A 15,700-nucleotide genomic window follows, 5' to 3' on the forward strand; every position below is an offset into this window, starting at 1 on the left:
CAACTTTTCAGTCCCCCACTTCTGTTCTGTCAAGAAATTTCTTCTCCCGAGACCTAGTGTTTGCTGTTTGTATTTATTTATTCAGTCATTGACAAAACATCATTTAGTGACAAATAACAAGAACTGGAAATGACATGTGACGTTGCTGAGGACCTGCCCCTACAGCTTATTATTCAGTCCTGATAGGTGATGTGCAAGAATAAACATTGTCATAAGTCAATAAAATAAGTCATGTAGTGATAAGACTGAACTGTAAAGGGTTGAACAAGATTAATGTCATGAGGGTATTTTTAGGCAACAGGTGGCTCTTCGTAATGTTGTATTTCTGCTTCTCCTCTACTGTGTCCTCCTCTCTTTATTCCTCCTCTTGTCAGTTACAGGAACAGTTTATTCTAAATGGGATGCACAAAACTGGAGATGTGATTCTAGGTGGACTTTTTGCAATCAACTTCTTTTCTACTGATCCTGACCTGACGTTCATCTCAGAGCCGCAGCTTCCTACCTGCTATGGGTGAGTCTGAAAGGTTGTGAAACATGTGTTACTTTGCAAAGTTACATTATAAAGTATTTTTGAATAGCATAACACTTATATGTTTGTGTTAGTTTTAATATTATAGGATTCAGACAGGCTCAGTCCATGGCCTTTGCTATTGATGAGATCAACAGAAACTCCAACCTGCTGCCTAATGTGACTCTGGGATACAGTCTGTATGATAACTGCAACCGACTAGGAATTGGATTTCGTGCAGCACTGACCTTAGTCAGTGGTCAAGAAGAGCAAGTTACATCAGAGGAGAACTGTGTAGGAACTCCTCCAGTTCTAGGGATTGTGGGTGATTCTTCCTCTAGACGTTCGATTGCCATATCCACAGTCTTGGGTTTGTACAGAGTCCCTATGGTAAGTTTATCTGTTTCTCAAGTCAATCATAGTTTTAAGTAATTTAACTTAATTGAAGTGCTCATTTAAATGAAGTTGTAAATATGAAGTGTTCAATATTATTAGTTGGAAGAGTCAGTGGAGTATGACTTTTTTGGATACATGGTCTGTGTTTTGCAGGTGAGTTATTTTGCCACATGTTCCTGCCTGAGTGACAGACAAAAGTTTCCATCTTTCTTTAGGACGATCCCAAGTGATGCTTTTCAGGTGAAATTCCATCTTTATATAAAAGGTGTCTCACTAGTCATATTATGTATTCCATTTACAGAGTTGTGTGCTGTCAGCTATACAACACTGAAAGACAGTGATTAAACATGAGTCTTTGATTAACTTGTTTAGCAGGATTTCTCTGTGCACTAATCCCTCTGCTCTGTGTCCACATAGGTGAATGCTATGATTCAGATTCTAAAACACTTCGGTTGGACTTGGGCAGGTCTGCTCATCAGTGATGATGATTATGGAGTCCACGCTGCCCGATCCTTTCACTCTGATCTGGGTCCAGCTGGTGGAGGTTGTCTGGCTTATACAGAGATTTTGCCCTGGGGTGACGACTCTGCTGAATTAAGCAGAGTAGTGGATGTGATAAGGAAATCTACAGCTCGAGTGGTGATTGTGTTTGCATATGAGAGTCACATGATTAACCTCATGAAAGAGGTCAGTCCTTATTAGGTTAGATTATGTTGGAAAAAGATTTAAGCCTGTAAAAAAGAGATTATATTTATGTCGTATGCTGTCTGTGATGGTAAAGGTAACTTGTTAAAGCTTAGAGTGGTTTGTGAATGACATGAAGGCATGCAATGTACAGGTAGTGAGACAGAATGTGACAGGCCTGCAGTGGATTGCTAGTGAAGCCTGGTCATCAGTTGATGTGCTCCAGACTCCTCACCTCATGCCGTATCTGGGTGGAACACTGGGAATCGCCATCCGTCGAGGAGAAATACCAGGATTCAGGGACTTTCTGTTAAAAACACATCCTGACCTACATCACAACAACAAAGAAGGAAACAGCATGGTGGGAGTTTCCCTCTGACTTGGTATTTGTAAGAATAACATACTGGCATTAATTCTAAAATAAACTTCATTACAGGTGAATCAGTTTTGGGAACACACATTTCAGTGTAGATTTGCACCACCTCCAGCAGGTTGGGTGGAAGATGGAGGAGAATTATGCACTGGACAGGAAGTTATAGAGAATGTGGAGACTGAGTTCTTGGATGTTTCAAACCTCAGGCCAGAGTATAATGTGTATAAGGCTGTGTACGCTCTGGCGTATGCTCTTGATGACATGCTGCAATGTGAGCCAGGGAGAGGACCTTTCAGCAACAACACCTGTGCTCATTTACAAAGACTGGAGCCATGGCAGGTGAGATATCAGTTTACACACAGCTCTTAATATCACATCCCTTGCATTTCTTTAAGACTTCAAATTAAGTGTATAGAATTAATACATCAAAAAATGTTAGTATTTCACTTTGCCTACACAGATGGATTGTAATATCAGGTCAAAGATTGATAATACAATGGCAATGTGATGTGAGCTAAAATAAATGAGCAATTGATGTTGATGTTTATTCTTGCAATAATCTTTACCTCAAAACTAAATTCCGTTGAAGAAAATGAGAGAATTGTGAATCTGTTGTTCAGCTGACACAAACAGTCATTTAAGTTCTATTTCATCCTTATACTGACCACCAGAGGTGGTGCTTTAAGCACGGGGTATTCCGTCTCACTCATGCGTAGGTTGAATAGCTCATACCAACAAACGTCACGGTGGAACGGTAAGAAGGCTAATCTTCTGGTGTCACGTGAGGATCAGTTCATTTTCAACTTCTCGCAGAGTAGGTGTAATGCTTGGAGAGCATTTTTTTGCATTCAACTTTGTTACCCTTGTCAAGAGGAGCCTCTTTATCAATTGGTCAGAGCTGTGGACTCTCAGCCTCCGAGAGGCTGCGACAGGCTCAACTCTTCCTGTCTCACTAGGTAACACGGTGTGCTCGTAAGTTACTTCATAGACTGTCTTTATTGACGAGTATTGGCTCTCCAAGGAGTGCGGGTAAGTGACAACCTTTCTTTTTTGTCCCACTCACTGATAAAAACCTTGCAGCTGTCGGAGGTGTTTCCTTTCTGTACTCCTTGCATGTGTGATGACTCTATTTTTTATGTGTGACAGTGCTCTCACTCTGACTGCTGGTGAAGGCATTGTTTTTGCTCTCCTCTCCCAGTGCGTGGCTGTGTGTGTCAGTACAGCGTACACCGGCATTTCACTATGCAGGCTACCACTCAAGGCTGGACTGGGAGGAAAAAATGCCATGATTATTTAGACATTATGCGGAGGCACATGACATACCAGAGGATATATGTGAACATTGTGTTGTTTCAAAAATTAAAATCAAGCACAGTTGCCTACATGGAAGAGAGCAGCCATGTTAAAAAAATTGATAAGCTCTTTCAGTAATCACAGAGACTTTCATCTTGGGAGAGATGGAATTGTGGCAAATTGTTAGAGATGTCTTTTTAGTGTTTAAGGAAATATAGACGAATCTGGCGAAGAACCGGAATTAAACTAGCTGCCATTGCTGCGGTGGTGTCTCCCTCCAGTATACGCGCGATTTGGTCGTGCAGATTAATTGTTAAGAAACCCTCTTAAACCGATGAATCGATTATCAAAATAGTTGACGATTAATTTAGTCATTGATTATCAATCGAGCCCACTGCTGAGGTGCAACTTGTGGCGACAAAGAGATCTCTAATTTTGGCGCATTTTGCCGCGTTCACTTGTAGACTTTTGACCCTTTTTACTCTAAATTTTGCTGCACCCCCTTGCACTTTTTATCCAATTCCATCAGACACTCACTTCTCTCCAACTCCGGTCTACTCAAATGGCAAAAATTGGATAACCTGGGGAGGGGAGGGGCAGGCCGAGGACTGAGATCTTTCATTGGACTATTTTTGTGAGTTATTGCATGAGGATTGATAATCATGCTAGCTACTCATTATAGTGCAACCTCTTCAGCCAGAAGAGGGTCATGGTCTCTGTCCCTCTTTGCCTTGGTCTCGAGCATCTTAAAGAGGGCCTTTCACACCCCTGCATGAACTGCAGCTTCATGCCTTGGGCATTACAAGCTGCTAGACTGGCAGAGGTAGAACAGTCAGCCAATTGCGACAACCCCTCCACAGTGGATCTGTTGCCCGCAGCTCAGCCCGTCCACTCACAGCATAGGCAGTCTGGGACGGCTGCTGCCCCCGTAGATCTGGTATCCAAACACCCATTGCCTGAAACTGTACGTGCGACCCCTAAAGTTGCAAATCGTTGCACGGATGCAGTCAGGAATGCTATTTTAAGATGAGGAAATCACAAGGTTACTGTATGACAACTGGTGGAAGCTCTTTTCTCATTGATGTCTCAGCCAAGGTGAAGACCCAGTACACCTCACCATTGCCACCATTTTAAACTTCCTGCAATCTCTCTTGGATGAGGGCAGGTCTCCCTCTACATTAGGGGTTTACATAGTTGCACCTGGTCATGAGAAGATGGTGAAGGAACTGATCCCTTCTCACCAGTCCACCGTGGTCACATGTGACGTTTGTTGGTATAAGGTACTTGACCTACTTCATGTGCCAGATGGAATATCCAGTGCTTAAATCACCGCCTATGGCGGAGAGTAAGGATTCATGGAACCGTCATTACATGCATGACTTATGTTTTATTTGTGGTTGTCCTTTTACATCTGATTAAATTATCCAAAGCTTGTGCATTACTTGGAAAAGGTCAACTTCACCACAACATTTGGTGATCAAGTGTCATTTGATGAGAATGGTGATACATTACCAATATATGACATCATGAACTGGGTGTGGCTCCCTGATGGAAGAACTAAAGTTCAGCGAGTGGGTGAGGTTAAGATGTCAGAACTCACACTGGATGAAGACAAAATCTTCTGGAACTTTGAATCCAAACAGGTTATTTCTTACATTTTAGTTAACCATCTATTTTCCATTTTATTTGCCCTGGAGTTATACTTTTCCTCCATGAATCTGCAGAAGTTTCCTATAGTATGCTGACATCTACACATGTATGGTTTGTCTGTACTACCACAGACATGTATATGAATGTACGAATGGAACCCTACGTTTCATGATGACGGACCGTTTACTTCACATGCTCCATGTAATACATCACTTTCAAATGCAATTGGTGGAACCAATTTATTTTAGTTAAAGAAGAGACACCATGGAAGACAATAACCATGAGGCTTTTCACTATCAACACCTGTCCTACCCATCATTCAAAGAATACATGGACGTACAAATGGGGCTCTGCAGACATGGAATACAGAAAGTATAAATACACCCTCATAGAATAGAATAACATATAAATTATTTTTCTCCACACAGCCTCCTCAGTCAGTGTGCAGTGAGAGTTGTCCTCCAGGTACCCGCATGGCCAGAAAGAAGGGGGAACCTGAGTGTTGTTTTGACTGTGTCCCTTGTTCTGAGGGAAAGATCAGCAATACGACTGGTGAGTGTAAAATTTTAAACATCACAGTTCAGAAATGTTGTTTAAACATGTATCTCATCACTTTCCCTCTTTTCTCAGACTCCATGGAGTGCACCAGTTGTCCAGAAGATTTCTGGTCCAGCCCCCAGCGTGACCACTGTGTTCCTAAGAAAACAGAGTTCCTCTCCTATCATGAGCCTCTGGGTATCTGCTTGACAACCACCTCACTGTTGGGCACATTTATCTGTGTTGTTGTTCTGGGTCTCTTCATCCATCATCACAGCACACCTATAGTTCGTGCCAACAATTCAGAACTCAGTTTTCTTCTCTTGGTGTCACTCAAATTGTGTTTCTTGTGTTCGTTGCTCTTCATTGGACGACCCAGATTATGGACTTGCCAACTAAGACATGCAGCATTTGGCATCAGCTTTGTGCTTTGTGTCTCATGTATCCTGGTGAAAACCATGGTGGTTCTGGCTGTGTTCAGGGCCTCCAAACCAGGAGGTGAGTCCAGTCTCAAGTGGTTTGGTGCTGTGCAGCAGAGAGGGACAGTTCTGGTTCTGACTTCTGTTCAAGCAGCAATCTGCACTGTCTGGCTTGTTTCTGCTTCACCAGTGCCTCATAAAAACACCCAGTATCACAGTGACAAGATAGTTTATGAGTGTGTAGTTGGGTCCATCGTTGGTTTTGCAGTTTTACTTGGTTATATTGGTTTACTGGCTGTCCTCAGTTGTGTGTTAGCTTTTCTAGCAAGGAATCTTCCAGACAGTTTCAATGAGGCCAAACTCATCACTTTCAGCATGTTGATCTTCTGTGCAGTGTGGGTGGCCTTTGTCCCTGCTTACATCAGCTCACCAGGCAAATATGCAGATGCAGTGGAGGTATTTGCCATCCTGGCCTCCAGTTTTGGCCTCTTGGTAGCACTGTTTGGACCCAAGTGTCATATAATCCTGTTGAGACCAGAGAGAAACACAAAGAAAGCTATCATGGGTCGAGGTACCACAAAGTAGCACTATCACTGTCTTTCTATCTATCCTCTGTATTTTTGAATTGAGTCATAATTCCTGGGTCACAATACAGGCAATAAAGATGTGTTGATAGAAAAACAACGACAATGTTAATCTATGTATTTATCCTCTAACCACTTTTTTGATAAAAAAAAATGAACAAATAATTTAATTAAAAAAGATGTATTACATATTTTGAAAACTTAATTAAATGTTTTCAAAAAGACAATCAATATATGCCTTATATTGAAAAGACAATCAATATATGCCTTTTAAAATCAGTCTTAAATAATCACTGTAATTGACTATATATATAGATATAAAAGATATCCCAATTGAACAGTATTGACGGTATGAATCCAAGCACAGACTCTCTCAACCCCATTTGTCATAGTATTTGTGTACAAAAAACACAGAGCGTTCCTTCAGGTGAATAAAAGTAATGATTTATTAAATCAAACAACAAAAACAATTAAACAATCATCTTCACTAAAATTGAAGATTAACGCATAATGAAAATCTATCATCAACAAATATCATTTGCTAAATCTAAAACAACACAAGCTATATATAACATAAACACCAGTGTGTGTGTATGGGGGAGTGTGTGTGTGTGCGTGTGTGACAGGTAAGAAAGTTGAGGGACACAGTTGGTCGAGCTAAGCCACTCCCACTTCTGACTCCAAAGTGGTGGAGGCATGCGCAGTAGTTGAAGAGAGGGCTTCAAATAGTGTTCGTATGGTTATGATAGTGACTGAAAATGAACTAAAATGATGTTTTAACATAGAAAAAGTAGTTCTAATACATTTTAAATTATAATGATAACACAACTACATTTGTGATTTGTGTACTAAAAATTACAGCTTTAAAAATTGCCAGGCCTGCAGAAAAGGTGTGGAATAGTAAGTCTGAAGTTGTCTTTGTGGCAATGACAATAGATTATCTTATATTAAGAGGAGCCACTGACTACTGTCTTGTCAACAAAAAACGTGACAAGGAAGGGATAAACAAAACCAGGTATTTTAGGCCCTGCCCATACAAAGTCCCATTCTGCCCTGATAGGTGGTGAGCAGGAATAAATAATATAACGTCATTATAATATAAAGTCAATAAAATGGGTGATGTAGTGATGGAACTGAACTCAGAAAAGGGACAACCAGAGCAAAGTCATGAGGGTATTTTTAGACACTAGTCTCCTCTTACTACTGCTGTTCTCCTGGTTTTCATCTGCTGTGTCCTCCTCTCTTTATTCCTCCTCTTGTCAGTTACAGGGACAGTTTAATCTCAGTGGGATGCACCAGAATGGTGATGTGATTTTAGGTGGACTTTTTGAAATACACTTCTTTTCTGGTGCTCCTGACCTGTCTTTTACCTCAGAGCCACAACAGCCTACCTGCTATGGGTCAGTCCGAGAGAGAAACAGAAAAACAAAGACACTGTTAGAAATTTAGCAAATTGAAAATGTATATGATTTATATGGTGTGTGAATATGATTTATTTCCCTTTTATCTTGTTATTCATGTGAAGCAATAACATTACGTTTTATTGTGGGTGTAAATGCAGATTTCATTATTTGCAGTATCTGTAGTTGTGAAATATGAAGCTTTGCTGGTGTGTAATGCATTTCAAATATTGAACACTATTGCTTCTGTCAGTTTTGATGTTATAGGATTCAGACAGGCTCAGACCATGGCCTTTGCTATTGATGAAATCAACAGAAACTCCAACCTGCTGCCTAATGTGACTCTGGGATACAGTCTGTATGATAACTGTCTTCAAGTAGGAATTGGATTTCGTGCAGCACTGACCTTAGTCAGTGGTCAAGAAGAGCAAGTTACATTAGAGGAGAACTGTGTAGGAACTCCTCCAGTCCTTGGGATTGTGGGTGATTCTTCTTCAACACGTTCTATTGCCATATCCACAGTCTTAGGTTTGTACAGAGTGCCTCTGGTAAGTTTACCTGTATCTCACATCAATCTTTGTTGAATATAATTTCCATTCAGTGTTGATGCAAGTATAAATTATGTTGTAAACATGAAGTGCTCAACATTGGAAGGTTTAAAGAGTCAGCATACGATAACTGTTTTCACAATTTTTAATCTGATTTTTGCAGGTGAGTTATTTTGCCACATGTTCCTGCCTGAGTGACCGACAAAAGTTCCCATCTTTCTTTAGAACGATCCCGAGTGATGCATTTCAGGTGAAAAGCACTGATGTTATGTGTTTCATTTACAGAGTTGTGTTGTGTCAGATATAGAGCCCTTAAAGGCAGTGATTAAAAATGTGTCTTTGATGAACCTGTTCAGCAGGATTTCTAGTGAAAGATGATTTCAGCCTGTGCACTAATCCCTCTGCTCTGTGTCCACACAGGTGAATGCTATGATTCAGATTCTAAAACACTTTGGTTGGACTTGGGCAGGTCTGCTCATCAGTGATGATGATTATGGAGTCCACGCTGCCCGATCCTTTCACTCTGATCTGGGTCCAGCTGGTGGAGGTTGTCTGGCTTACACAGAGATTTTGCCCTGGAGTGACGACCCTGCTGAACTAAGGAGAATAGTGGATGTGATGAGGAAATCTACAGCTCGAGTGGTGATTGTGTTTTCAAATAAGAGTCGCATGATTAATCTCATGAAAGAGGTGAGTGCTTTAAGATATATGTGACAAAAACATTGTAGCCTGTAAAAAAAGATTTAATTCATAATATTGCTTTTAATTTGTTCAAGCTTACAGTAATACTGCTTACTATGACACATTGTATTTTTCTTGTGAGACTGTAAACAAAGGTTTGTGTATGACATCAACTGTGGAAGCAAAATTATACTTTATTGGTAAAAAAAATAAAAAAAAAAAGAAATCTATATACTTGTTATAATTCAATGTACAGGTGGTAAGGCAGAATGTGACAGGCCTGCAGTGGATTGCCAGTGAATCCTGGACAACAGCTGATGTGCTCCAGACTCCTCACCTCATGCCGTACCTGGGTGGAACACTAGGCATCTCTGTCCGTCGAGGAGAAATACCAGGACTCAGAGAATTCCTGTTACAAATGCGTCCTGATCTGCACACAGACGGAAACATCATGGTGAGAGTTTCCCTCTGATTTGTTGTTTGTAAGAATAATACACTGGCATTCATTCAAACATTAACTGCCTTTCAGGTGAAACAGTTTTGGGAACACACATTTCAGTGTAGATTTGCACCACCTCCAGCAGGTTGGGTGGAAGATGGAGGAGAATTATGCACTGGACAGGAAGTTATAGAGAATGTGGAGACTGAGTTCTTGGATGTTTCAAACCTCAGGCCAGAGTATAATGTGTATAAGGCTGTGTACGCTCTGGCGTATGCTCTTGATGACATGCTGCAGTGTGAGCCAGGGAGAGGACCTTTCAGCAACAACTCCTGTGCTCATTTACAAAGACTGGAGCCATGGCAGGTGTGATATAACAATAAATCATTAAAAAATATGCCGGAGGTAAGAGTTGAAGCTCCTTCTAACAGGGGACTTCCAGATGCTCCCAGCAGACCCCCACAATACGTTTGGGCCTGCCAGGTCTGACTGGCAGAAGCCTCCGCAGCGGTCCCAGCCTGCAGTCGGAGCAGAGAGGAGACCCTCACTGCTCTGTGTCCAGGCTGCTAATGAATCGCGCATATATGGCCGGTAATAGCGCATTTTGTCAGCAGGTCAACAGCGTTTCGAATTGAAACTTAAAAAAAAACACAACATGTCTAAAAAACACACTATATGCCGTGACAAGTGTGTAGAAAAAGTGGCCCCTCTCCCAGCTGCATTTCAGCGGCAGGCAGTAATACTCCCGTAGTCTGAGGAATCCAAAATGATCTTTGAGATTTGAAATGTTGAATTTCAGTTCAGTGAAGCATTTTAAGCACAAGCACCTCTCATTTTTGAAATGTTTTATTTTGCTTAATGTTTTAGTTTGAAATGTTCTATTTCAGCTCATTGAAGCACTTTATTTTTCTTTTTATATATAATCGTGCTTCAAATAAAGACAAGCATTTCTCTACACCTTATTCTACGAATTATTCACATTATATGAAAGTTATGGAGAGCGATAAAAAGGGGACCTTATGGCGTTAAAGGCAAAGCAATGAAAAATGTGGGTGCACCTAAATTTTGTGCTGGTGCACCTAAAAAAAAAAAGTTAGGCGCACCAGTGCAACCAATGCAAAAAGTTAGTCTCAAGCCCTGTGTATTATTTGGCACTAAACTCACTGACTCAAAGAAAAGTTAACATGCACGTGTTATATGAGAAAAGTATGAATCTGTTGGTCATCTGAGGGATACAAACTGGGCAGTAATCGAAGTTTGTGTTCTTATTTTCCTTCTGTATCTAATTCTATTATCCACAGCTTGTATATTACTTGGAAAAGGTCAACTTCACCACAACATTTGGTGATCAAGTATCATTTGATGAGAATGGTGATACCATACCTTTATATGACATCATGAACTGGGTGTGGCTCCCTAGTGGAAGAACTAATGTTCAGAGAGTGGGTGAGGTTAAGAGGTCAGCCTTTAAAGGTGAAGAAGTCACACTGGATGAGGACAACATTTTCTGGAACTTTGAATCCAAACAGGTTTCTCTTATATTTTTTTAAAACTATTATCTCTTTGCCCCACTAATTGGGCCAAATTCCTACTTTTACTCCATGAATCTGCAGAGGTTCACTAAAACCAATTTGATGTGTATGCTGTCATCCACCCATATCTGTGGGGGTCCTGGAAAAACCTACTTGCATACCTGTATTTTATGACAGTAGACAACAGATGGCAACTGTGCATGCCCCAAGTAACACATCACTTTCCTTTCTGTTAGATGGAACTTTCTTGTTTAGGTTGAATAATAGACGTCAAATAAGACAATGATGATAAACTGCTTGTTTGAGGTTATGTGAAGATGTTTGTTAGTACAAGGACATACAAATGGGATTAAACTTCTGGCCAAAAATGGCTGCTATTTATATGGAATGTGGAATTTAGTGAACATATATTGAACACAAGACTAACAAAGACTTTTTTACTATGACTATGAAATTTTACTATGAATGGACCTGTAGCCATGTATATGTGAGCAGCATAAATAGTGACTCTCTGTAGACATGGAAAATGAAATGTATGAATTGGCTCTCATAGGATATAATAACAGGTATTCATTTTTTTCTCCACACAGCCTCCTCAGTCAGTGTGCAGTGAGAGCTGTCCGCCAGGTACCCGCTTGGCCAGAAAGAAGGGAGAACCTGAGTGTTGTTTTGACTGTGTCTCTTGTCCAGAAGGAAAGATCAGCAATACAACTGGTGAGTGTAAACTTTTAAACACCACAGTTCAGAGATGTTGTATAAACATGTATCTCATCACTTCTCCTCTTTTCTCAGACTCCATGGAATGCACCAGTTGTCCAGAAGATTTCTGGTCCAGCCCCCAGCGTGACCACTGTGTTCCTAAGAAAACAGAGTTCCTCTCCTACCATGAGCCTCTGGGTATCTGCTTGACAAGCACCTCACTGTTGGGCACATGTATCTGTGTTGTTGTTCTGGGCATCTTCATCCATCATCACAGCACACCTATAGTTCGTGCCAACAATTCAGAACTCAGTTTTCTTCTCTTGGTGTCACTCAAATTGTGTTTCTTGTGTTCATTGCTCTTCATTGGACGACCCAGATTATGGACTTGCCAACTAAGACATGCAGCATTTGGCATCAGCTTTGTGCTTTGTGTCTCATGTATCCTGGTGAAAACCATGGTGGTTCTGGCTGTGTTCAGGGCCTCCAAACCAGGAGGTGAATCCAGTCTCAAGTGGTTTGGTGCTGTGCAGCAGAGAGGGACAGTTCTGGTTCTGACTTCTGTTCAAGCAGCAATCTGCACTGCCTGGCTTGTCTCTGCTTCACCAGTGCCTCATAAAAACACCCAGTATCACAGTGACAAGATAGTTTATGAGTGTGTAGTTGGGTCCACAGTTGGTTTTGCAGTTTTACTTGGTTATATTGGTTTACTGGCTGTCCTTAGTTGTTTATTAGCTTTTCTAGCAAGGAATCTTCCAGACAGTTTCAATGAGGCCAAACTCATCACTTTCAGCATGCTGATCTTCTGTGCAGTGTGGGTGGCTTTTGTCCCTTCTTACATTAGCTCACCAGGCAAATATGCAGATGCAGTGGAGGTTTTTGCCATCCTGGCCTCCAGTTTTGGCCTCTTGGTGGCACTGTTTGGACCCAAGTGTTACATAATCCTGTTGAGACCAGAGAGAAACACAAAGAAAGCCATCATGGGTCGAGGCACCACAAAGTAACACTATTAACTATGATCCACTCTATATTTTAGAATTGAGTTTTAACAGGTCACAATAGAGGCAATAAAGATGTGTTAACACACCTTAATTGTTTTTTTATTTTTTTCTATAACCGCTTATTATTCTAGTGTTGGAAGTTAATGTAATTATAATTATAATTGTACATTTCTGCTAGTAAAAAGGGTAAGTAGTCATGCCATCTCATTGAGATCAATATATGGACCCGAGAACAAAGACCAATTATTACAAACCATATAGAGTTGAGCCATGCCGTGGCGAGCCTTGCCAGGACTGTGTAGTGGAAAAGCACCAAAAAAGGCCAAGGCAGCCTGTAAGAGGAGGATAGAGGGTAATTTCAACAACTCAGACCCTCTACAGGCTTATCAAGTGATATGACACATCATAAACTAAAACAAAAACTTAAATCAACCCACCAACAACACTGCTGCACTCGCTGAAGAGCTCAACTAGTTCTTCGGATGCCACAGAGAGATCAGTGGCATCCGACAGGTAATCAGACAGGTACAAATAAGGAAAGCTGTGCCCGTGATGGGTGTTCAGAGACTGTATGAACGAACTGGCTGATGTCTTCACCAACATTTATAATAAATCTCTGTCCCCACCTGAAATAGTGACACTACCGAAAGAGACTATAGTAATGGGCCTAAACGACTACAGACCAGTGGCCCTAACACCAGTAGTGATAAAGTGCCTGGAGAGACTGCTGCTGAAACACATTAAGGCGGCTCTCCCAAACACACTGCACTCCCATCAATTTGCCTGCAGACCAAACAGATTGACAGATGATGTTGTTACCACCACCCTACACAGTATACTCCTCCACCTAGAAAAACCAGGAACATACGCAAGGATATTATTTTTAGATAAGAGTTCCAAATTCAAGACTCATTCAAAACATTACATACAAATTCACGTAAATTTACAGTAATTTACTGTAATTAAATATGTAGCCTGGTATTTTAAATTTTATGTCCATACTAACAATCTTAACACTTTTCTCTGTAATTTTAAGGTAAATCTTATTACTTTTATATTTGCATGTAATTATACATTCAACCTGTAATTAAATATGTAGCTTGTTATGCAGGTTTAAATCCATACTAACTATGTAATGTTTTTCTCTGTAATTTTAAAGTAAATCTTATTAGATTTAGATTCATGAGTACTTTTACATTCAAACTCTGTAATTAAATATGTAGCTTTTTATATAAAGGTTCATAAATGTCCATACTAACAAGATACTGTTTTTCTCTTTCTTTACAGTATAAGGTAAAAAACTGGGCAGTTGCACGTTCACGTACAATCGGTAAATCTTAAATTCGGATTAAGTAACAAAGATTATTGCAAAATAAAAAGTTATGAGTGGGTTAGCATTTGTAAATTCCAAGGTAAATTAAAATAATGTCTATCTATTGTGTTACATTACATTGGAAAAGGCCTTCATCTGCTATTCAGCAAATTGAAAATGACAGTATCATGAAAACCTAAATGATGACCAGATTATGGAATGCAGTAAAAATATTGATGCTTTTGACATTTTGCTTAATTCAAGTGAAATCACTCACCTTTGTTTATATAGTGCTTTACACATAATGCCGTAGATTGTGTGTGACGAGAGGATACAATTGCTATTGGCTGTCTCGCCATGTTGCTTTGAACGTGATTGGTGGATGTCATCAAGAAAACTGGCCAATGACAATGTGCCTTCTTTTTTGAAAATACGTCAGTTTGAATGGGTGTGGTGCAAGGCATCAGTGGGCTATCTGACCACTAATGGATTACCTGGATTATTACCTGGATAATTTTACTGTGAACTTCAGGGTTAACTGTTCTCCTGCTATATCAGGTAAGAAAATATTTCTCTGTTGTTTTCTGTAAATTCAAAACCTAACACAATGTTTGTGTTCAGTCCCTAATTTACAGTGATGGTGTTTTCAGACAGATTAGCTCTAATTCCAGAGAGAGGGTGTAACGGAGTTAGTATAGTTAATGATCTCACTTGCCATTTCTACCTGTCCTTTACTGTCTCTATTATTTTGTATCATGCCACTGAGATTTACTACGGTATTTGAACGCCACACTCAGACGGGTCCTTGCTGACTTCACAGGTGCACACTGTGGTATGTTGTGTTGTCCAGGTCTCCGCCAAAATACTATTAATTTTACGGACCAAAGTGCGTTTAATTAGCTGTACATGTAGAGATAAGTTCCTAACGACAACAACTAGTGTTTATAGTGACGTTAGATGAAATGTATGAAGAGCAAGTTGCTGTACATGTTGCTCAATCTGTTAGCTTGATGTTGTCAATAACTTTGTTAGCTTAATGTCGCCGTGGCTAATCCTTGTGGTGTAACTGTTTGAGCAGCAAGATGAATTTATTTCATGTCGTTTTATTTTGGTGTTGCTGTATTGAACTATGCTGAGAGGTGGCTGTGGTAAACTATATTTGTCTGTTTCTCATCAGCATTAAATGTGGGTGGAGCTGGACAGTGGCTGTATGGCGCCATTATTTCAACTACACAAGGCAACATAAGAGTACTAACCCCCTACAAAGGCAAGGTGATGCTTGTCAGAGGGAAAGGTAGGCAATTTTTTTATAAATATATATATGTGTTTTTGAGTGTGTGTGTGTGTGTGTGTATGTATGTATGTGTATATATATATATACACATGTATGTATGTATGTATGTGTATATATGTGTATGTGTATGTGTATATATGTATGTGTATATGTATGTATATATATGTATATGTATGTATATATGTGTGTGTGTGTGTGTGTATATATGTATATGTATGTGTGTGTATATATATATATATATATATATGTATGTGTGTGTGTGTATATGTATGTATATATATGTGTGTGTGTGTGTATATGTATGTGTATATATATGTGTGTGTGTGTGTGTATATGTATTGAATTGAGCC

The 15,700-nt window shown here is 40.0% G+C and overlaps 2 protein-coding genes across 2 annotated transcripts; both read left to right on the top strand.

The window, feature by feature from the left end:
• The first annotated feature begins 371 nt into the window (after positions 1–371).
• Positions 372–6,445, top strand: LOC131456035 (extracellular calcium-sensing receptor-like). Its single transcript, XM_058623987.1, has 9 exons — positions 372–511; positions 604–898; positions 1,058–1,144; positions 1,322–1,591; positions 1,743–1,949; positions 2,025–2,300; positions 4,685–4,897; positions 5,333–5,456; positions 5,535–6,445. The coding sequence occupies exons 1-9, from the start codon at positions 402–404 to the stop codon at positions 6,443–6,445; spliced, it is 2,493 nt and encodes an 830-aa protein (XP_058479970.1). The 5' UTR covers positions 372–401.
• A 1,141-nt stretch (positions 6,446–7,586) lies between these two features.
• Positions 7,587–12,747, top strand: LOC131457307 (extracellular calcium-sensing receptor-like). Its single transcript, XM_058626280.1, has 9 exons — positions 7,587–7,844; positions 8,098–8,392; positions 8,556–8,642; positions 8,813–9,082; positions 9,330–9,533; positions 9,603–9,878; positions 10,814–11,041; positions 11,635–11,758; positions 11,837–12,747. The coding sequence occupies exons 1-9, from the start codon at positions 7,612–7,614 to the stop codon at positions 12,745–12,747; spliced, it is 2,628 nt and encodes an 875-aa protein (XP_058482263.1). The 5' UTR covers positions 7,587–7,611.
• The last annotated feature ends 2,953 nt before the right edge of the window (positions 12,748–15,700 follow it).

Source organism: Solea solea, chromosome 3 (assembly GCF_958295425.1).
Source record: "Solea solea chromosome 3, fSolSol10.1, whole genome shotgun sequence".
Taxonomy (NCBI): domain Eukaryota; kingdom Metazoa; phylum Chordata; class Actinopteri; order Pleuronectiformes; family Soleidae; genus Solea; species Solea solea.